The 23,372-nt window shown below is 41.9% G+C and overlaps 1 protein-coding gene and 1 long non-coding RNA gene across 6 annotated transcripts; one reads left to right on the top strand and one right to left on the bottom strand.

Moving 5' to 3' along the window:
- Nucleotides 1-111: 111 nt before the first annotated feature.
- Nucleotides 112-977, top strand: LOC135294045 (uncharacterized). Its single transcript, XR_010356149.1, has 2 exons — nucleotides 112-352; nucleotides 585-977. It is a non-coding gene; the product is annotated as an uncharacterized LOC135294045 (long non-coding RNA).
- SETDB2 (SET domain bifurcated histone lysine methyltransferase 2) lies at nucleotides 519-23,372 on the bottom strand. 5 transcript variants are annotated; one of them, XM_064408808.1, is made up of 14 exons: nucleotides 23,085-23,372; nucleotides 22,082-22,141; nucleotides 19,702-19,824; nucleotides 18,218-18,283; nucleotides 17,541-17,643; nucleotides 16,385-16,951; nucleotides 14,779-14,898; nucleotides 13,607-13,776; nucleotides 12,663-12,885; nucleotides 11,707-11,791; nucleotides 10,678-10,771; nucleotides 9,685-10,007; nucleotides 8,905-8,993; nucleotides 519-1,066 (listed from the first exon to the last, which is right to left on the bottom strand). In XM_064408808.1, exons 1-14 carry the CDS (start codon nucleotides 23,098-23,100, stop codon nucleotides 913-915), a joined length of 2,193 nt encoding a protein of 730 aa, XP_064264878.1. In that variant the 5' UTR covers nucleotides 23,101-23,372; the 3' UTR covers nucleotides 519-912. The 5 variants fall into 5 exon arrangements, with proteins under 5 accessions (XP_064264878.1, XP_064264880.1, XP_064264881.1 ...); XM_064408810.1 differs by having other exon boundaries at nucleotides 8,905-8,988; XM_064408812.1 differs by lacking the exon at nucleotides 519-1,066 and adding an exon at nucleotides 4,635-6,958 and having other exon boundaries at nucleotides 8,905-8,988; nucleotides 23,085-23,370.

Genomic DNA, 23,372 nt, shown 5'->3' with positions numbered 1-23,372 from the left:
TCGCTGATTGGCTGCGGCTCTCGCGTGGCTGGCGGGAAGGCGCGTCGCGGAGGCGCCCGTTACGTCACACGGGAGGCGTGGCCGGACGCCGCGGCGGGTTCGATTCCCGCGGCGGGTTCGATTCCCGCGGCAGGCACTGCCCGGGCCGCCGCCGGACTGCCATCTCCCGAGGGCTTTCACCGTGGGAAAGGCGGTATCCCGCATCCCTCCCTAGCCCCGCGCTCACTTGTCACAGAGTCACAGCACTGCTGTTCAACCTAAGCCTCCCGTCACTTGCTGCCAGGGGAAGACGCCTTCAGGCAGTTCTATAGAGGGGTAGTGTGAAAAGTGCATATTATCTGGCTCTGCGCAGGTATTTACTATATGTACTCTGTTGTATTGATTAGTAGTGCTGTATTAACATTTTAATAGGATGGTAAATGTAGTTTTGTAGTTAAAATAGAAACTATGTACGTGGGATATTTTTTTAAAGAGAGGAATGTGGTACTTGCAATGAGACAGCAGCCACAGGACACCTGAATTTTTCAAAGAAGAATTTATTGCTCCCTTATCAGCAGAAACTAACTTCTTCCTGCCTTGCTCAGCCCTGAAGACGCCATCAGGATGAAGAGGAAAAGCTGACACTGACCAGACGGAGTTCTTTGTTTGAATGGAATTTATGCATCATGTATGAGATATATGAACGTGCAACAGACTGTTGCTTTGAAGGGTTAATCCTCTGTTAACGTGTGTCCTTTTTTGGAGCTTATTTTGCCAAGAAAGAGGTACCCGGACTGTCCATAACTTTTTGTTTTTATCGTCTCATATCATCGTAATCCTAACTGTCCAAAATTTTATTACTCTAATTTTATTACTATTTTAATAACCATTTTATTACTATTAAACTTCTACAATTTTAAAAACAAGAGATTGTCATTTTTCACAGGCAGGGTCAGCCGGGAGCCTCCTTTTCTCCAGACTAAACACCCCCAGCTTCCCCAGCAGCTCTGCACAGGATGTGTGCTCCTGACCTTTCCCCAGCTCTGCTGCCTTCCTCTGAACACGCTCCAGCCCCTCCACGTCCTTCCTGATGTGAAAAAAGAATATGATTCATGCTAACAAATGTTATATCAATATTTTAGAAAATATTTGTTTAAAAGTAACAGAGGAAAAGGATATAGAATTAGTGTCACAAAATAGTTGTTTTCAGATGTTCATGAACAAATAGGATACAGGATGGAGTACTGAGATGAGCAATATCCCAAAAAGGATCCCAGCCTCAGAATAATTAAGGGATCAGCCTTGAAATGCACAAAATTGGGATGATTCCAGGTATCTATGAAATAGTAAGGCTTATTTTTTGAATATAATGCTGGCTTCTATAACACGAGACTTGGGGTACATGTGCAGCCTGAGGGGTTGTTCAAAGGACAGCGAGGATGATGAGAAGCCTTCACCAGAAGCGACCACCGAAGAGCCAAGAAGACCCCTTGGAAACAAGTGGAGCATGTGCTATGCAGGACAGTGATGGAGATTTCAAGAATTGAAAATAGGAGGAGATTTATGGGAAAATATTGATGAATATGTATTAGCATACAGTATGCAAGTTGTGTTTGGATTCCTTTGTTTTTTGGTACGAGAGGCAGGGTGAGAAATCCCCCACTAAGCCTGGTTGGGTTTGTACCCTGGTCTGTTTTGCTTATGCCTTATCAGAACCTTAATCAGACTTAAATAATCACTGCCAAATTTACTTTGCACATGCTTACCTGATTGTATTCGTTTTATATATATAAAATTGCTACTCAATTAAAATTGCTGCTAAATTCTAATTTTGTGGTTTATTAAATTAGACATATAGGACCTCATTCATAACACTGATTTTAGGGGCCCAAAACTGAACACAGGATTTGAGGTGTGGCCTCACCAGGGCCAAGTACAGGGGTACAATCACTGCCCTGCTCCTGCTGGCCACACTCTTGCTGATCCAGTTGTGAGAAATGAACTCCACTTTTCAAAATTTTTAAAAGTTTAATAAGGGATAAAAGGGACAAATCAATAACAGTGTTGGGTGCTTGGCTACGGCCAGAGGCACATCAGCTAACCATAATAACTCTTCTTATATGCTTTTTCTATTGCAGTGGCCAAATACATATTCACAAAGATTATACTTGTTCAAACGTTTCTTTGAACTCGTTTACATGTTCTGGGAATTCTTTAGCTTGGTTCGACCCCGACCCACCTTTTTAGAGTACATGCAGTAATCGTGGATGTGGTTTTGAGGGTTGTGTGTCACCTCCTCACAACAGCCCCATTCTGTTTCAGCAGGTGAGAATTATTGACAGTCAGTAGCAGGGATCCTCATCCCATCCATTCCTTAAAAGTTATCTGACCATGCAGACGGTTTTGGCTATTTCCACAAGTACTTTAAATCAACATTAGCTATTTCACAAATATATTTTGAGTTATTCTCATTCTTGTCAGTTATTTACAAAAATAAAAGTATTCCTTATTATTTCACTACTACAGCTACTTCTGCAAAAGTTAACATTGTAATGCACAACACAGCATCCACTTTAATAATTTGCAAAAGCCAATTAGTGAAAGCCAACAACTACATGGTTATTTAACACCGAGACAGCAAAGGCAGAGAACAAAATACCATAAAAGGAGAAGACATTTATGGTATTTTCTGTAAGTTCTCTAAGTCTAGAGTGGCATCAGAAGACCACCCTGGACTGCCTCCCTGAGGGACCCTTGGAGACTGTAGCTGTGGACTATGCAATGCTGTGACAGCCTGAGGCAGAGTTGTAAACAGGCCCCAAGAAATGTGCAAAGTCATCTGGTGAAGTAATGCAACTGCAGCAGTATAAAGGACTGCTTGCTAAAGAACTGGGTGTGCTTCTGGCTGTTGCCACACACAGAGAACTGTGCTTTGTTGATCTGTCCCCTGTTATCCCTTATTAAACTCCTAACGTTTGGAGGAGTGGGCTTTGTTTCTCACACAGGCCAGGATGCCACTGGCCTTCTTGGCCACCTGGGCAGACTTATGTTCAGCTGCTGTCAACCATCACCCCCAGATCCTTTTCTGCTGGGCATCCTTCCAGACTCTTCCCCCAGCCTGAAGGGCTGCCTGGGGTTGTTGTGACCCAAGTGCAGGACCTGGCACTTGGTCTTGCTGAACCTCCTCCAGCGAGCTCATCAGCCACATCAATAGGCATATTCTGGCTCATCAGGAGGCTACACCAAACACAACATGGAGCTTTTAAGATCAGTTCCCTTTATCAGCTAGATCAGCTTTGGCTTTCCAGCACTACTGGCATCATTTCAGCTGTTTCCCAAATCCCTTTGCATCTGCCCAGATGCAGCATATAGGAGCTAAGATCAAGCCGTGTCCAGGCTTGCCATTAGATTACATCTATTAGCCAAATACTGCTACACAATTCCAATTCCCAGATCTATTACCTAGATTATACTCAAATGAGTCAACATGATTCAAGCACCCACAGGTGCATAAATCTTAAACTAGTACAATCTTCCTAACAGAAGTATGTTCTTCAACACAGGAAAAATTCTCTGTGGAGAATTTCCGAAGTCCAAAACCCTTGTGAGCTCTTCCTCCAAACTGTTCCACTATCAAGCCATACAGTTCTGTGACAGAGCTGGAAATTAATGCTCAGTGCATTTTTGGCCAAAAAAAAAAAAAAAATCAGTTAATAAGCTCCAGTGCAGTTTCTTTTATACTTATGCTGTAAGTGATCTTCAGCTGTCTTTGCATTTGTATGCTTATCTTGGGTATTAGTACTTATTACCATGGAGCCCTTGTACATCCTCACATCCCTACTGTCCCTCCATAGGGACTGTCTTGCTCACTGTAAGAGCTGTGATTCACATCTCAATGCAACTAATTCCCATCAGGTACCCTTCATTTATGATGCCCCTGACAGGCTGATGAGAGGTCCCAGATGAGTCATTCCACAGGTACTTGGAGTACTTCACTTGGAATATCTTCAGCTGTTTTTCCATCAGTGCTTGTGCTCGGTGCTTCTACACACTGCTCTGCTAAAGCACGGGTGACACGAGGGGCTGTGCTGAGAAATATCCCCATCTGTGAGCTGTGACAAGCAGAGGAATGGTCAGCAGAGCAGAGAGAGAGCCCAGGTGAGCACTCCTGTGGTCATTACCTGCAGAGGATACTTGCAGGACACCCTCAGCAGAAGATTCCAGCAATACTACAGAAGCAGGCAGAAATCACACCGTGTAAGGTCATTTTTGCATGGATAGTTATGGTCTCTGGTCTGGAGGAGGAACATGAAGCAGCACCAACCTGGAGACAGACCTGATAAACCCAGCTAGCCAAAAAGCCCTGTCTCATACACACACCTTGTGTGACTTGTGACATCTACACTCACAGCAGGCTCTCCCATAGTTGCAGACCACATGGAGCAAGTAAGTGCTGCCTCTTTTGAACCATCAGGTCTGTTTTCCTGCATTAAGAAACAGGGCTCTTCCTCACCAGCCCAGTATCATTAATTCCTACCACTGATCTGGAATATATCATCAACAGCAGTAAAATATCCTGTCTTCCACACCCCACCCCGATGCTTTAAAAACATTCCCATCTTCTTTTCCACATTCAAGTCAAGCAGGAACATAAATGTTTTCTGCATCTTCATTTGTTTAAAAGGCTAATACCATTCCTGGGTTACCTGTATGTTTTGGCATGTCTCTGGTTAATACTGAAGGATGATACCCCAAGGCATATTCCCTCTGAGTAGACAGATCTTCAATGAAGCAAAAAGCAACTGGGCTGAGTGCTGTCTTCAGCTCACACATGGGCTGCAGTTACAGAGGGGCTGATCAAGGCAAGAGTGGGTGGCTCTGACCTTCTGAAGAGGCACTGCACCAACACGGGGGTAACCCCACTCTTCCACATTTACCCCTGAAGATGGGTGGTGAAAGCCCACACAACTCCAGAGTGCGATGACAGGTACTAAAGCCGAGGAGAGGTTTCCTTGCTGGATGTGCCAAACTCTCAAACAGAGCTGAGAGAGAGAAGATCTGAGGTTTCACTGTAAGCAGAATGGTTCACAATGGTTATCCCTGTGAAAGGTCCACTTTTAACAGGCTGAAACTCCTTATACATGATGAAACTTGAAAAATTTAAGAGCATCAAGCGTTGCAGTACAATCTCATGACTTTTAAGTTTGAAGTATAAAAAACAAACAAAAAACCCTCCACTTAGGGCCACAGATACCATGTTTGTCCACAGTTACACAGCACAGATAGAACACAATTAAAACAGAACCCTAAGCCATGTGTGCATAAGACATCCACTGCCTGTTGGCCTCAGGGCTGAGAACTGCTTCCTGCTTATCTTTCATTTTGCAGTATAGGCTTGGACATAACCAGGCCAAGACCTTCATTTGTTCCAACCATTTCTCTGCAAACCCCCACAGGAGCAGAGTGACATGGTGAGCACTGAGGCATATGGAAGTGGAATCTGGGATACCAACCACACAATTAACACATGAATAGCAGATGGTTCTTCCAAAACTCATTTATCACGGAAGAAAGATGCAGGTACAAGACTCATGTTTACCTTCTCTAACAAAGGTATTTTGACTTCAAGCCAACCACTTTATCCCATAAATAACAGCCTGAGTGAACCCTTTTTTAGCTCTCATGTTATTCAGCTGGCTGTATGGCAGGGATTTCCCTGTAAGCTGGGATGCTCTCAGTGTTACTCCTCGAGGCTGAGACACACCTGATCAGCTGCAGGTTTCTGGTAAGTGACCAACATCGTACACAGTCTTTTATTACGGTGCCACTAGATTTTGTATTGGTAACTTTAAATCATTATCATATCCTCTGCAATAACAGAAGAAACTTTACTATCAAACTTTGTTAAGTCTTACTTTTGCAACATTTTTAATAAAACCATTTTTTTTGAAACCTTTGGCAGTGGTTCTTCAAGTGTCTGAATTGCTCACCTGCGCCACCTCCTTGCTTGCCCAAGGCTCCAACACATTGAAAAGCCACACACCTGCACAGCCATCCCTTGCTCCATTTCAGAGTCACCTCCTGCATCTGCACTCCTTGCCTCCTAATGCAGCTTGTTTCCCTCTTACCAACAAACCATGTGGTAAGCAATTCTGTGGCCCACCTGTCCCACACTCAATATGGCACTGAGATGAAGTACACTGGATTTCTCAAGGATTTCTCTGTGTGTCACAAACACGGAGAGGGGTGCAATCCAACAAAACCCAGTCATTTCTCTTCTGCTGCAGCAGGACTTGTCCAGCTCATTTTGTAGCACAAACACAGCTCTGCAGAACTGTTCCGTTTAATTCTCTGTTCATGACTATCTGTCCCACCGGATGCAACAGGCTTAGGGGTATTTTAACAATTCCTAGTGCCCAGAAAGGCATAATGAATTAATATGAAATTCATAATGAAGTTCAGAAACCTGAGTTTTGCTAACTCAGCACTGTGGAGGGGCACAGAAAGCACCAAGGAACTGTTGCTCTCATCAGTCGTGTCTCTGCTGCAGATGGCATGGAGCAGGAATTCTTCCAGTACACCATGAACTTTGCTCGTGGATTAGAAGCAGGGAGGAGGAAGACCAGGAGAACAGATATTATCTAGGAAAGGCTTGATGTCTGTTCTTAGGACAAACAGTTCTATTTCTGTGAACTACAAAAGTGGCATTTAAATGTAAATTTAAAAAATCATCAGGTGAAAGGCATTTTAGTTGAATGCAATTAGCACCACGGACTTGCAGGCTGTTCGCTGAGCAGTCATCCGTTCCAGCGTATAAATTCCCAGGTACAAGATGTGTTGACAGTAGGAAACACATTTTGCCTATAAGGTTTTTTTCCTGCACTTCTGAACTCCACAGTGACAGGAAATCTCTGTCTCTGGCATGCTTCCAGCTTCATAACCATAATCCCAGGTGAGTTCGGTTCCAGCTTTCACATGTCTAAGGAATAAACCAGTTAATTTGCTTGAACTAAGTTAAACAGGACTGTGCTGACAATTTGTCACCAACATCCCACATGCAAATCCAAAAACTGTAGGGGGCAGGGAGCATCACACAGTTAGCTTGATGGGAAGGAAACAAGGCATACAAGGAGTCACTCGTGCTCCTTTGGCTATGGAAATTGCAAAGAGGGTTGGAGTCTAAACAATGTGCTCTAACTTAGAAGGGAATTCTGGGAAACAAAAATTAAAAAAAAACCAACCCACCAAAACCAAAACCAACCAACCAAAAAACCAAAAATGAAACAATAAACAAACAAACCCCATCAAACCAAAAAACCCCAAACAAACAGAAAAAGGAAAACCACATAAGTAATACATATAAATGAATAAGTTTTGTTATTTTTCCTATGTATAGTGCATCACTGAAGTTTGAACAGATCTCTACATATGTTGTTGAAGACTGTTATCTTTGGTCTGAGAGGTTACCTTTTAATGCAATTGCACTATGTGCACAAAGCCCAAACCCCAAAATTAAACACATGCTCCTCGTGAACCAGCTGCTCTGGTAGTAAAATAGAAGAAATGTCTAAGACAGGAAATTCATTGTCCAAAACAAATGCCAAACTAAATACCTAACATTATGATGCTGAGGAACAACTGATTGAAAATGTAAGAAAATATGAATATTGTGATGAAGGGAGTAATTCTCTGATGTTTCCCACTGGATATGGTATAGAGAACATCCAGTGAATTCCTAGGCAGCTGACTGACAACAAACAATGAGGACTTTTCATACAGCACATAATTGCAGCCTGGGACTTGCTGACTTGAGACATGTAAAACCAATAAAAAGGTGACTGGGCAAGTTCAGGTAAGGCACACAATTAAGCTCAATGATCCAGATGAAGTCCTTAATTTAGAAAAGTTGTAAAAGAGTGATGCCCAGAAAATGGAAGAGCCAGTGAGGTGAACTCTCCTTCAACAATCTTCTTCCCTAAGTCACTATTATCTCTCTTCAATAGCCTCAATCCTCACTACACTTCTTTGCTGAGTACCTGAGCAAGAAAGACTAGTTAAAACAAAATCCTTTTTTGGATGTATTTCAACACATTGTCCTCACAGTTCCTGGAGACTCCCAGTGCAATCCACAGCATCTGTGTCAGTATGGAGCAGAGTTGCAAAGCTTCACAGAAGATCAGTGTTCTGTGGTACTGGTTTGTTAGCACAAAGTCTCCCCTCTCTGTACTGTTCTCACCTAGTTCTACTGCTGACATGCATGTCAGCCAACCTCATTCATACAATTCATCTCTCCTCTCCTGGGCTGAGCTGCTGCCATACTGTGTCTCGCTGGCACCAGCTGTCTGTACCTCTCTGTTAGACACTAAGGAAATATCTGCATCTTTTACTTTCAGAACAAATTTTCACCTCTGTGTATCCTATTATCACATGCCCAGGACATGCTGGGCTACACAAAGTCGTACTTGTCTTGACAGCTGTGAGGAAAAGGACTGAAATCATCTTGTCTGGCCCACAAAGTGTCTCAACCTTAATATCCTGTTTAATCCTGCCCTATGTGATGCAGATCTGGTGGCCATTCCTTGAGACACAACAGTGGGATGAGTGGATCTTGGCTTTCCAAACGACCATGCTGAGTTACACCTATTTCTCCACTGAAGAAGATTATCACTGAAATGGACACACCAAAATTAACCTTCCCTACCTCACATTTCAGTGCAAAACTGAAGCGAAACTCACTAGTCATAACCAATCACTGTATTTCTTCTGCCTTTAGTGCAGTAAGAAGTCACCTATAAGAAGGTATTTTTGTGCTTCTATGATCTAAGCATCTGCCCCACCCCAAGTGTAATTATGCTCTAATAAGTAAGCAGTATTTTTTAACTTCTAGTGCCTTGAATGAACAACATTAAACTTCCAGAAATTCACCTGTTTGTGAAGAATGCCACCCATGGAAAACTTCTGTTGTGAGTTTCTACAAACACACTTTGTGCAAAGAGATTTGGGCAACAGCTGTGCTGTAAAACAGAAAATCTGGATTAGAAACAGTCCAACACCACACTGTTGACTGAAAAAACTATTTTGTGTCACATATCTGTCACCAGTAAAGGTAGTTTCTTCCTTCCCTTCTCGAGCCCACATGGAAAGTTTATCACCCAATGCCACTGCCAGGGCAGCAGTGCTAGGGAGCAAGCAATGGATTACATGACAGTGTGCTGGCCAAGCACAGGATGTGAAAGGTCACTCAGGTGCATGTAGGAACGTGTGTATGCTCATGGGAACAGAAGGAAGGTTTCTGCAAGATTCACTACTAATATTAACACCATAATACCTCTGGCAAGGAAGAACAGTTTAAACATATGCAAGGGCTTTGCTGTAAGACATATTCATGCCAATGAAGAGAAATAAATTATTTGTGGAAGACATATTTATGCTAATGAAGAGAAATAAATTATTTGCAGCATACCTGCAGATGTGTCTATGAACTATTTGTCTTAGCTGGAGGTACTTGGCAATTGAACACTCGGTGTGACCCAACCTTCTGTCCTGTCACCTGAGATGGCAGAGAGCACCCACCACATGTGCCTCTCCTGGCATACACCCACCAACCATACTGTTTATGTCCAAAAATTTTCTAGTTTAAGCTTAAATAAGTAAATGATGTATTTGCAGAGGCAACAAAGAGAACCCATGCAATTTAATACTTACATTTAGAAAACGACCCACATTTCCTTCTTTTGTGGCATCCAGTATATAAATATTTTCTTCATTAGTGTTCTTGGGAAGCATCTCATCACCCTCAGACTCCTCACAAAGTGCATCTTGTTTTGGCTGCCTGCTATTTTCTTTGCAGTCAGTGTTTAGGGGTGCATTGCTGGATGGCCTCACAACACATGTGTCATCCAGCACACTGGACTTGCCACAATCAACACTCTGCACTGACAGACTCTTGCATCCTGCACTCTCTACACCGGCAGAGTCAGTCTGTCCAATTTCCATCAGATGTTCTTCCTTCTGCTGCTGGGTGGATTCTGTCAATGGACATGTATGTTATTTCTCAACACCAGTTGAAGGCCAAACCCTTTCCCTTGTTTGGCCCCAAACTCTGAGCCACCCACTTTTCCCATATCCTCCAAAATCTAAGCAGCTTCCTTGCTATCTACAAGTCTATAACACAATTTTTCCATGTCTGTCATCAATCCTCCCACAAATGACTGTTTCCTGCTGTGATGCCTGAAGCACTTGCTCAAGGTGTCTCTGAGTGACCTAGAGTCTCACTCTTCTCAAATCCCATTCCAAACTGATTTCTCCCACAGAGCATTTTTTATCGTTCTCCACCTTAATTCCCAAGAGAACCACGAACTGTAATGAAGACAGAAGCAAGATGCATGTTCAAATAGCATCAGTTTCACACTGCCTCTCCAGCTTGATGTCTCCCCACCCCAGTATTACATCCTGTTCAATTTTTGTTGGCTGGAACAGGTACTGGGTGTGACACAGCAAGATCTGCAAGGCTGACTTTCCCACAACTCCACAGTATTTGAGAAGCTGCTGTCTGGACAGTTCAACATGTCTCAACGTCTACGGACAACATTGTTCTACTTTAAGAACTGGCCTGCCCACACTGTTTACAGTAAAGTCTATCACCTGATGGGACACAACTGTACAAAGCATGCAGTATATAGAACTCTGCAAACCTACTTTCTTTTCCTTTCTTTGTTCCACTGGTTAGTTTTGTTTTGCTTGACGGATGAATCTGACAGCTTTCATCTTCATCTGAACTGGCACTGTGCACCTGTGTATCAAATGAAAAGGCTGTGATGTGCTGCATGCAACTCTGGGCCAAGAGGGCACAGCAAGTGGCTTTTACAACTCCAAGGCTGAAGTTTCAAAGCTATTGTAATGCAAAGCTGTGGCTGCATTTGAGAAGTTAGTACATTTACTGCAATGCAATATTTATCTTAATTTCAAATTGTCCTTCCTAATAACCAGGAAAAGAGTCCCCCAGTCAGTAAGACATGCAAATAAGGGCTTAAGTCCCAACAATTTCACCAGGACAAATCCCAAACATGCTTTTTTTCACAGTTTCAATGAAATGACCAGATGTGGCAGAATTTCTCCTCTTCCATCACAAAAAGGCAATTAGCTACAGGACCTCTAGAATGGACAGCACTGTAAAATGTTTGCATAGAAATTCCATGCGCTTTACTTGAGGGCAATGAATCCAGTAAAACCTGCAGCATAAGTTTACACCAGTTTTCCTCCTTTGCACATGTTTGCAACTAACACTTTGCACTCATGAAAGGTCACATTCAGGTCAGTTCTTCCAACTCTGCCACTGCATGAGAAAACTGCATAGACATTGTGAAATTCCCTTCTCTCCCTGCTGTGCCATTCTTTGGGGAGACACCACAAAAATATTATCACTCTAACCCCTAATCTTGTACACAAGGGGTACACGGGGAGAATAATTACTTCAGACTCTTGAGGAATGTAAGTGAAAGGCAGAGAAGGGAAGGCCATGAGAGCAGATAGTGCTGGTCTGGGGGAACGTGCTGAAGGACTGATAATGGAGAGGGGATGGGGTGCAGCTTCCAGCATGACCAGCTCAGTGTGACACAATCTTATTAAGAAAGGTAATTAGAACTATCTAAACATACAAGATGAAAGTCAAAGTTACCATATATATTCAACACAGTGGAAAATGAATCTGTTAAAGCCACTGATTACCATTTTCAGCTGGTGATTGCGAAAAACAAGTGTTCTAGTTCCAGGCCTTCTCACAGTTGCATTATTTGAATTCTTTAGATGAACCCTGCACAGAAAGGTCAAAAGGAAATGATAAAAGACAAACAGACCCTTAAGTAACTCTCACAACACACATTCCTCTAACAGTCTAGTTCCAGTCTCTTCTCTAGAAGGAACTACAGCAGAGCCTGCACTCTGGCCTCACCCCATGTTATGTGAGTATTTTGTTTTTAAGAACTGAGAACCTAGGCTAGGTTCTCTATTGCATTTGTAAGAAAGCAGTTGCTCAAACTTTTTTGAGAGATCAGCAGCTGCTTTTACATCCTTTTCCAGCTGTCATGCTGAGAACAAATTGTCTGTTGCTTTACTATTATTATATCAGATTATCTCAAAATAGAGCACCTGCATAGTTTTGCCTTTTCCTGCTACTACTTTCAACAGTTTTGACAGTACAGCTTTCAACTAGGAAAACATATTCACTGCAAAAGTGAGGTGTTGTCAGACTCTTAACAGGAGAGGTTAAGGTTTCTGACAGGAAAGGTTTAAAGACTGGGAGCAAAGGGCAGAACAGCTGGTGGCTGATGTGTTATCAAACCCTTCAGTGTCATCAAGTATCTTTAAACAATTTGTTTCAAGTCTATTTTATTAATTCTTTCAAATTAGCATTCCTATTAATGCCCTGAACAGATCAAGTACACCCAAGAGATGAACTGAATTTCTAGAAAATGCCAAGTAGTGTACATATGTAAAATTAATACAGAGGGAAAACTCTGTCCCACTAGAAGAAATAACAGAATTAAAAAAGTTCAGAATGAAAAAAACCACCACCCTCATATGAGGGTGGACATATGAGGACATACTCTTAAGTTATACAACAGAATTTCTAGATTAGCAGAATATTAATTTTGTTATGCTTAAGCTTACTTTGATAAACTTACAGAGTTGATTTACTTTCATTATCCACAGTCTGAGACAAAGATTCCTGATTCTCAAAAATGTCATTTTTGTCAGTCTGCACTAGTTCAATCACTGAGTCTGAACGAACAAGGTCAAGTTTTCTTTTTTTGGAAGAAAAGTCATGGCCTCTATCATTCACTGCACTTTTCTCCTTTAGCTCTTGCTCAGCATCTCCCAAAACTTCAGCTCTGCTCATTAATCTGCCTGAAAGAAAAAGAAAAGTTTTCTTGTTTTTTGGTTTTTTTTCAATGCTTGTTAGCTGAGTCACACTCACTATGACAGGTCAAACTTACATTAACAAATACAAGAGCATTACTTGGGAAAGCAAAATATGAATACTGTCTAGAATTCTATTATGTCAATATAGGCTGAAGTACAAACTGAATTAGAGAAGGGCATGCAGTAACAAGACAAAGGACAATGGCTTTAAACTGAAAGAGAGCCCATCTAGATTAGATATTAGTAAGAACTTCATTGTGAAGGTGGGAGGCACTGGCACAAGTGGCCCAGAGAAGCTGTGAGAGCCCCATCTCAAAGTGTTCAAGGTCACTTTGGTGGGGTCCTGAGCCACCTGGTCTAGTGAAAAGTGTCCCTGACCATGGATGTTTTTTAAGGTCTCTTCCAACCCAAACCATTCTACGATTTTATGATTTTTACCAAAGGAAACTTAGCCCTGGCATAGAATGCAGAGATTTGTGAGGGAAAAGGTCAGCAGTCTGAGATAGGCTTTGCTCCATTTGTTTGTCTGTCACAATCTCACAGCAGTGCTTTTCAAAGTTCTTATTCATATTGATCATATTGCAAGTTAAGATTACATTGATACACTTCTCTTCCAACTCTGTACTTCCCCATTCTCAAAACCCAGGACACACACCATGGGAGAGGAAGAATTATGTTACAGTGCTCAGAGGTCCCCTCCTGCTACCTGAGTAAGTACAAACAAATGTCCCCTTGTCGATGTCATCCAGGCAGCGGACACCCCAGCCCTTCTTCTCTGTGTTGAACACTTGCAGCCTGACTTGAATGCCATGCTGTACAACTCTGTTCTGACACATCAGCTTGTCACACCTGCACAGCACACTACACTCATAAATCCTGTCAAGAGAAGAAAAACAAAGCACAATATAAATGGATGCATTAGCATAACGAAGTTCCTGTTATTAATTCCCCTTCTAAGCATCAACAAGGCACTGGACTAAATATAAAGACTGCCTAAAACTGGTTGTGCAGCAATGCTCTGAAGCTTGTGACTTTCTTGACTGCTGGTTCATTAATTTTAAGAGTCTGTCTGCCAGATTTTGGCATAAGTATACATAAGATTACATACATTTTGGCATAAGAAAAACAAACACTATATTTTTGTTTAATAGGACTAAATCACACAGAAACATAAATCCCTAAGAAGCACCTAATTCTACACTGGAACTGATTTTAGCAAGACAACATATGCCTGGACTTCACTGTAGCTGTCCATGCTAATGAAGCATTTCCAAAAGGACTAATAATTGTGGGTTTTTGGTTTTTTTCCATCTGTTTCTGGGTTCTCAGACAATTTTAATTCTGAGAATTCAGTCAAAAACTAACATTACCCAGAGGACTGAAAGGGGCTCCTCAAGCCTATGGATTCAAATCTTTGGCTGTTGCAGAAAGCTACCTTGCATAATTCCTCTCCTAGACACCTGAAGTAATTGGCATCTTCTCCAGGCCACCCACTAATCCACAGGAGCTGAATAAGAGAAAGGGCAAACACTTGAAGCATTGGATGGCTTTGGAGATTCATGGAAGAGTCACTTATAAGCAAGTCTGGCAAAAGCAGCTGGCTGATGTGTCTTTAGGATTCTGGTCACTCTTCACACTTCTCCTTACCTAAGCTGTGAAAACTGTAGGATCTGCAATACAAAAGTTTTTTTTTCCCTCCTTTTATTCAAGTCACATTAATTGTTTTTATCATTCTGATCTATCACTAAAATTGTGACAAAAATCAAAGGTTTCAGTAATCAAAAAACTCCAGTTGTTTTAATCCTGTGGCAGTTAGACTGAACTATTAACTGCTGTTTTATTTGTATGCTCTTATTTTACTCCTGTAGTCTTTCTTACCCACTAGGAACAGGTCCCTCCAGTCTCTTGTAACGGTATCCACGGGGTCTTTTACTACTTGGAGACAGAGAAATTTTACTACAGCCTCTTGCTGTTAGCTGTAGGCATGCACATTTTGACCTAAAAATAAGAGTAAAATATCTCACAATGGATTTGAAGCAGTATAAATCAATGACAAATGCAGGTCATTTGAAATGCACTTGACTATACACACACATACACACACTTCCATATATACACCTGTATTTCCCTCCCTGCTCCGTTTACTCCACAAGGCTGTTTCAGGCACCTTTTTCCTTAGTCTTTCGGCTGGTTACCTGTGCTTTACAATAACCATGTTCTCTCCACCCCAACCCCATTCTTCTGCCAAGCTCCTTAAATGGCACATGCAAACAGCTGAAGTACAACAGAAACTTATTATAGGCAGCGCACTGTCAAATGGATTGAATGAATAAAAATCACCTCTTCTGGCACAGCATCCCAGCCTGTTTGCCACTACTCAGTTATCTTCCTCCCTCCTTAGCCCCCAAGAAATGAAGAATTTTAGACTGTGGAAAATTCAAGCAACAGTGCTTGTCTGCACCACTGTATGTCATGACAACTTCAAAGAGTCACAGTGATTGCGCAAATCCTAAACCCCAAAACTGCACATCAAAAGCATCTCAATTCTTGTGGGACTTTAGTGCAAAGAAGTGGAACACTGTGTGCTTGCTGTTTTTCACCACTCAGCTGAAACTAAATTATTAAAATTAAGTTTCATTATACCAGGCTGTGATTTCAAGCTTTTGTTGGGTCATGAGCAACTATGTTGCACAGCAGCATGCACAACTGTCCTAGCTTTCAATAATACAAAATGGATGCAACACCAAGTAATGCCTACAGAGAGAGATCAGACAAACATCCTTCAAGAAAGCGGACAAAAAATACCACCAAACTTGCATATGGTAACTGTGGCAGGTTTCCACAGTGTCTGTACCTCAGGGTTACTGGGATTTAGAAAAAGTTGACAATAAGCAAGAGTATTGGAACTGCTCAGAGCACAAATGCGCTGTGTAACCACTGAGTTTTGTAGTTTCTGTTTAGACAAGGGGAAGGACGACATGTAGAGGTCGGAAACAGGGACGTTTCTTTGTCTGCCCTCAGTAATTCTCTGAGTTCCAAATGATCTGATCCCTCAAGGCTGTCCCACCCCATCTACAGGATGCCATTTAACAGTAGGAACTGCAGCAGAAATTGTCAGGCAGGATCCTTTCCTGCCTGCCATGAAAACAAGCTTGCCTCTGCTGGCGCAAGACTCCCTTCCCTACTCTTCTTCCAAAGCCAAGATATCTGCTTGTCAGCTCCACCTGGAGAAGAAGCACTGCCAGTTTGGAAGAAAGGAAAATAAACACAATAATCCGCCTGTCAATTGCTTCTTTCCTTACAACAGAGGGTGGACCACTTGGAGCACCCAAGCTCTGGAGAAGACAAAGACACAGTGGTGTCAGTCAACACAAAGCATGGCACAAGATATTCCAGCAGTGCTGGTCCTGTTTGGTACTGCACCTCCACACCCCACCACCCTGCTATGTGTGTCACTGGCCTGAGATGAGATCTTTCTACCTACCTATCGATGCAGCCATCTGTGCAGTCACAGGAATCAACAAACAGGCTGGAGAGATTGTTGAGGTAATATCCACGTGGCCACGACGACTTCCGATACTTGAAATAAGGCAACCTTGCGTGGTCGAGGTTGTTACAGAAGGAGATGGGCACAGACTCGGCTCCGTCGCTAATATCGAACTCGAACACGAGGGGCTCGGGATTCATGGTGTTCCTGCCCAACAGCACATAGGTGTTGAAGGAGAAGTGATCAACAAATAAGAAATTGCACTCTGTTTCAAACAAGTAGTTTCGCACATCTCGAAAGCTCCTCAGACTCCGACCACAAGGAGCTTTGTAGTTCACATCCAGCGGCTTTGAAAGGCAGTCTGCTTTTGCATGGCGTCTTTGGAAGTCAAACAGGATTGGGATCTTCAGAGGATTTTCACCCCTGTAGGAATCCACTGCTCTGTTGGTAAGACATGCACTAGAGCACTTGTGGTTCTGATACTGCACATTTAAAGGTAAACCTCTAATTTTGCGAGATGTTTCTTTACTCCCTGAGCAGGTTCTTTCCGTGTCCTCTTTTTCACTATTTGAAGAGGGAAAAAAAAATACAGAGCAGCATCTTAGACAACCAGTGCTGTGTTCAGTTTTTTAGCAGTTCAGTATTTTTAGCCCTATTGCTAGAAGGACCAAGGTTTCACATGGTGAAACATTGTTCTAACAACATATAAAGCCATATTCAGTTGCATAAAAAAAGCTTCTTCCCAGAACTTACATGCTAAAACACAGCAAGGAAATTGTAAAAAAAAAACAAACTATGTATTTACCCCCATCTTTCAAAGCAGTACCTGAGGTTAAATACTGAACACAGAGAGACTAAATTACACACCTGACAATCTGCACACTAAGGAAAGCCTGAGAACTGATGCTTAAATCCTAATCCTGATAACACAACCACGCCCTATTCTGCAACATTCTCTGCAATGTGGGAAATTAGACAAGTCTATCCAAAACCTCAGGTTTTCCACATAGGTCAAGTTAAAAACATTTTCACTTTGAAAACTCGCAGGATTCAAGTCGGGTTTAAAACACTGACTTTAGAAATACAGATTTTAGAATTCTCTTAACTGCAGTAGAAAATATGTCAAATAAGGAACTGAAATGAAGGCACTGACCTGTCAGAAGCTTCTACAGTCTCTACGGCATTGTCATCTGGCAGAAGAGGCTGCAGTTTGGGTTTGGTTTCCTGCGCACCATCTCCATTCAACTCATCACTTACTGAAAAAAATGGAATGTGAGCAAAATCTTCATCAAACCAGATTTCAATTTATGATTGAATTTACTTTAGTTACTAAAAAGATAATTAACAAAACACATTACAAACAAGGCATTGCTATGAACTACAGCTACCAAAAAGCTTGTTAGCAAGCGTCCTACTGAAAAACCTTCCATGTGGTTTTCAAAGTGACCAGAAAGAGCACGCACACAAAACACATTTACAGATCTCCCTTCATTGTTAGAGATAAAAGATGCCAAGCTATTACAGCCAGTGGAGCCATGCACAGGATCACTGCTCACAGACAGCCTGGGTTCATAAGGGCTTACTAGCTCAAATTCTTTTCTTGTGATACAAGTATTATATGTATATACACAAACCACAAAAATACGAACCCAGGTGAGAGTTCACAGTTCAGTACTTGAGGAAATGAATTATTAGGTTTTCCTCATTGCAATGCAAATGGCCTTCTCAGATCTAATTTATTGATTTCAAGGAAGGGAATTGAGCTTCTAGTGAGTAAACCAAGACAAATTAAATCCACATACCAAACAAACACAATGGAAATGCACATACCATTTGCCAAGGTTAAGAGATCACCTAGATTAGCTTCATTCACCAGTGCCCAAGCCTGCCAGCATTCTATGCAAAAAACCAAACCAAAAGAGATACCAAGTTGGATTTCAGTGATGCTAATAGGCAAAACAAGGTGTTAAATCCTCCACAGACACTTGTTTCTCCTCACTTGCTCCATCACAAGACTGACACTACTAGAAATGTGCTGCACCACAGGCCTGAGCAGACACGTCCAGGAATTACAAAATTGTTACAGCTCAGAACAGTAGTTGTGAATTGGCACTGAATATCTGTCAGCTTTTGGGAAGCTGCTGGAATGTTTCCAAACACACAAACTGGTGGCCTACAGTGGCAGCAATGTATATCAAGACAATTTAGTGTAAGCTTCTACCTTGGTCATCAGACTGATCATCTTCAGGCTAGGAAGTGCTGGAACTTGGCAGAACAAATTAATGCTACTTCTGTATTGGTAGGAATGGCCTTCAGATAGAAGAATGCAAGAGACCTGTTCTGTCTCAACCTCTTACCCCATGCAATAAATACTACAAGCTGGCAAACAAATCTCAGCAAAATCCACTTTAATATTTTAGCTTGAAACCTTTACAGAACAAAGCACAGAAAAATTCAAACTGAACTTTATCACAGATTCATTGCATCATCTGGGGATTCGAGTTCAACTTTTATCTCTGCACTGCTTTGATATTTTGTTGTAACAGTCAAGATTTGGGAGCTCAAAAACACAAAAAATTGCACTTCCAGTTTAGAGGAAGTATTATATACATAATGCAGAGTGTGTGGCTATATTACTTTAAAAGCTTCTTACACCACTGTACATTTTCTTGCACAAAAAAACCTCAATAAAATCCATAGATTACATTTATATGGTTGACTTAACAAAAAGAAGCAATTTTACTCCATTAAATAAACCAGTAAAAAGAAATCTGTGTACTGCTCCAAGCTTATCAGAATTATGATTTTAGTGTATTTTGATGTAGACAGAGGAAGCTTATTTCCTTGAAAATTGGGTCCAATCTGAAATGCATTAGTGTCACATTTTTCTACTATTGTTTCATGTTATAATGGTGTCTCTGACAAAAAAATAATACTGAGGTGGTTATTATCCTACCCCAAAACCACTCAATTCACTGACAACAGCTTGAAAGGCTGAAACTTCTGATACATGAAACACAAGGCCCTACAGATATTTCATTACTTCTCAAACATGAATATTTCAGTTCCATGTGCTTAAGAGCCATTCATTGTTGAAAAAGTATACAAGGAAAACAAGAAAATAACTAATTGTACCTGAAATTATGTTTCTTTTTTAAAAAAGAAAAAACATTTTTTTAAAGTACTTAAAACCACCAACAGCTAAGTTATTAAAATTCAGAGACATCTGGATGATGGCAGACATCACACAGACCTACACAATGCAGGCCACAGCTACTCTGCAGTCCAGTTTGACAACCACAAGGATTTCAAACCTTGGTTTGTTGCAGTTCCATTCTTGATCTTTTCCTTCAGCAACGACAGCACGTTTTGCAGCTGCTCAAATATGACATCCACTCTTCTGCCTCCCAATTGTGTCCAAAATGTCCTCACATCACCTGAAATACAAATTACCATTTACAGCTCCTGAGAAGTCTAAAAACATGCCTAACTCCTAGTGAACTATTCAAAGGCTCCCACTCATTTAATTTGGAGGCACTTCCGAAAAAACAATCAGTACAGCAGGATTACTTAAACCTCCAGAAATCTATTCCTAAACCTAATCAAGAAGGTGAAACAGAAGTCAAGTGATGAACTGGAGTGGCTTTCAATGGTCCACAATGCTCCTTCATGCAACTTCTTAAGCAGGTCACAAAGGGAGCTGTGGAAGCCTTTCTTCAGAGACCAGCAAAGGAGTCCCACTAAAAATTAATCACTGAAACTCACGAAAGTGACACAGGAGAATATTTTCAACTGAATGAATTTAATATTTTGCTTGACAAAAGACACTGGGATTTTTTTTAATAGCTATAGCCTCTCTTAGCTGCATAGGCTGACTATCCTGTCCCATCATTAGGTTTGGTATGTTTTGTCAGGGAAAAAACTTTCAAAATACTTTGATATAAAAGCAGTTTGATGAATTTTGTTCAACAAGGGGAATCAGTTGAAATAACTAACACAGCCCATATATCACGGCTCCTTCCTCTACTAGAAATATTTAGAAAGAACATTTTGTTTAAATAAATGTTTTTTAAGCTACTGGTTTAGAACCTTTGAGATGCTAAGCCCATTCATGAAGGTGCTTATTAAAACTTTAGCTGTGCATTTTTGTCAAGGACCAAAAAGGAAATATGTTTCAGTGTGTCAAAAGACAATGGCAGAAGAAAGAACCAGCTCTTTCTCAGTTAATGTTGTTCTTCTTCAGTGACCAAGCACAAAAGCATAAGCAAATCTGTTTTCCTACTCCATTTCTAGAGGTGGAGTCCACTGTCAGCACACTAGGTTTTACATTCCACTTTCAGACAGAAAATCTCTGTTGGCAAATGTGCTGGGATGATGCCATTGCAGCAGTCAGTCAAGAAATACTGCATTCTTGTCAGGCTCATAAAAAATATTCCTTCGTTTTTTGACTTGGTAGAGAATGACTTCTGGCACCCAGGGTGCCAGAAGCCCAGTGATGCCATGGCAGTGTGATTACTCTCAAAAGCACCAAGACAGCAGTGAAAGAAGCAACAATGTTTTGTCACCACCGCCCCTGCTGCTCGTGCCACCAGCAGCTAAAGGCATAATACTTAATATCAACAGGCAATGATAAAAGTACTTTTTTCTTGTGAAACAGCTTGATTTGGCACTAACTCTCAACAAAATGTAATGATCTCTTATATTAACAGAAATTTTTTTGAACATGTGGAAAGCTTAAAGTCCAATTCCAGAAAAAGTCACAACAATTTTTGGAAACCTGCACTACTGGTCCAAGGGACACCACCTGCCCTGTGCTATTCCCACCCTTCTGCTGTGCATGACAGTATCACAAACTTAAAATAACAAAAAGTGTATTTAATATTTGTGTTTAAAATAAAATTTTAAAAATACATTCAATTAAAAATATGCATTTTTGAACTTCTAGAAGGAAGTTTTTCCGTTGCAGATTAAAACTGCTGTCCTTGTTCATTACATGTTCTCAAATATTTCCATGCATTGACTAAATCTGGATAGCACTGGTGCATGGATTAATTCAGAGGATGGGTGACAGAACAGCTTCTTGTTTCTGGGCCCTCAGCTATAATAATGGGTAGGCCATAGGGAAATGAAACACTCACCTTGGAAATGCCTCCCCAGTTCTCATGCTGGAGTGCCCCAAAACTCCAGCAGCAAAAGCTTTGTTTTGCACGGAGAAGCAAAGTGCATTTTTGTTCATAGTATAACTTTCATTTCAAAAAAGGGAGATGTCCACACCACTAACCTCTCCAGTGCTAATGCTACTATCACCAACCACAGCCATAAGGACAGGGAATGATCAGACACCAGATACATCTACCTTTGTCAGCATTCAGAACCATCTCTCCAGCTGATGGATCAGGGTGTGCACTGGCATCTGGCTGGAGGGATTTTCTTTTCCCTTCATAGAATCCTTGTGACCACGTATCTCTTTTTTTTCCCCAGCCTTGTGCAGGGGAATGATGCTAGAGCAAGCAACAAGCAGGCAAGGTCAGGGCTACTTACTCCAGCCACCAGATAAACAACCTGGGTGCATGTTTCCTGCAAACCTCTTACACCATAAAAGGCAAAACTGTTGTCTTCCAGTAGTAATTTTCATATCAGAAGCAGTGCCAAATATACACTCCACTTTCCCTTCATAAATCCAGATTATACTACCTTCAGGACTCTCTTCCCTGGAACTGGTAAGATTCTCCTCTTCAAAGAGGTCACACAGCACTGCAAGAGGTGCAGAACGGACAAGTGAGTAAGAAATGGGGTGAGAAATTAAAAACAGTTGTAGTTACTCAGACTTCCAAAATTTATACTAGTAAATACTACAGTGGGTATCAGTGGAGGAGCACTGTGTGAAATATGTTGTGTTGAAAGAGTCATTCCCCTTTCAAACACTCATCCCATGCCTTGTCAAGAGCTAGCTGAGGAACACTCACACAAGCAATGTGTGGTAATTTTTTTACTTAGGACATTTCTTACTGTCCTTCAAGCATGAAGCTGCCACAACATGACCCAAACTATCCAGCACATTCAGATGAGCCTACAAAACCCTCCTGCCCATTAACTCACAGTTGGGTTTTTCCCCCTAAATTGATGTGCTCAGTACAGCAGTGCTATAACTAAGTCAATTTATTTAGTGGAAAAAAGGGAAAGTTTTTTTAGGTAAATAAATTACTGAACCTGTTTCTTGACAAATGCAAGATACCCTTCACTGCAAGAATACTAAGAAGTAAGACAGCACTCTTCAACCACATTGAAGATTCCAAATTTTTATGTCCATGAACCACGGAATCAAATAGGTTGGAAAAGACCTCTGAGATCGTCCAGTCCAAGCTATGACTGAGCTGCAGGATGCCAGCTGGACCATGGCACCGAGTGCCACATCCAGCCTTCCCTTAAACCCTTGCAGGGACGGTGACCCCACCACCTCCGTAGTGACACAGACAGGGTAAAACGTGCCTTATTTACGTCAGCTGCTTTGTCTTTTCTATGCTGTAAGCGAAAAAAGAAATCAACCCCAAACCCTGCCACTCATTCCGGAGACTTCATCTAGTTGAACGCGAAAATAGGTTAAGACAGTCGACTCCTAAAAACGTGTCTTACAAGACTAATGGCTGCCCAAAACACGCATACCTATATATATATATATAATTTTTTTAAGGCTTACTGCTTTTCTCTTCCATCCTCCGGGGAGGCTGCTCGGGGAGCTGTCACCCGGCCCAGGTCGGGGTCTCGCTGCGCTCCGCCTCGGCCGCAGGGCCCGCGGGCAGGGGCCGGCGTGCCTCTGGGGCTCGGGGGCCGGCATGGGGCGTGCCTGCGGCCAGGGCTCGGGCCCCACGTCACTCCCGCACCCCTCGGGGCCTCGTCCCGGTCCCGGTCCCGGCCCCCGCCGGCTTCTAATGCTGCTGCTGCTGCTGCTGCTGCTGCTTCTTCCCTTCTCCTCCTCCTCCTCCTC

The sequence above is a fragment of the Passer domesticus genome, chromosome 2, assembly GCF_036417665.1.
Source record: "Passer domesticus isolate bPasDom1 chromosome 2, bPasDom1.hap1, whole genome shotgun sequence".
NCBI lineage: Eukaryota > Metazoa > Chordata > Aves > Passeriformes > Passeridae > Passer > Passer domesticus.
This window is presented reverse-complemented; position numbering and strand designations above follow the sequence as displayed.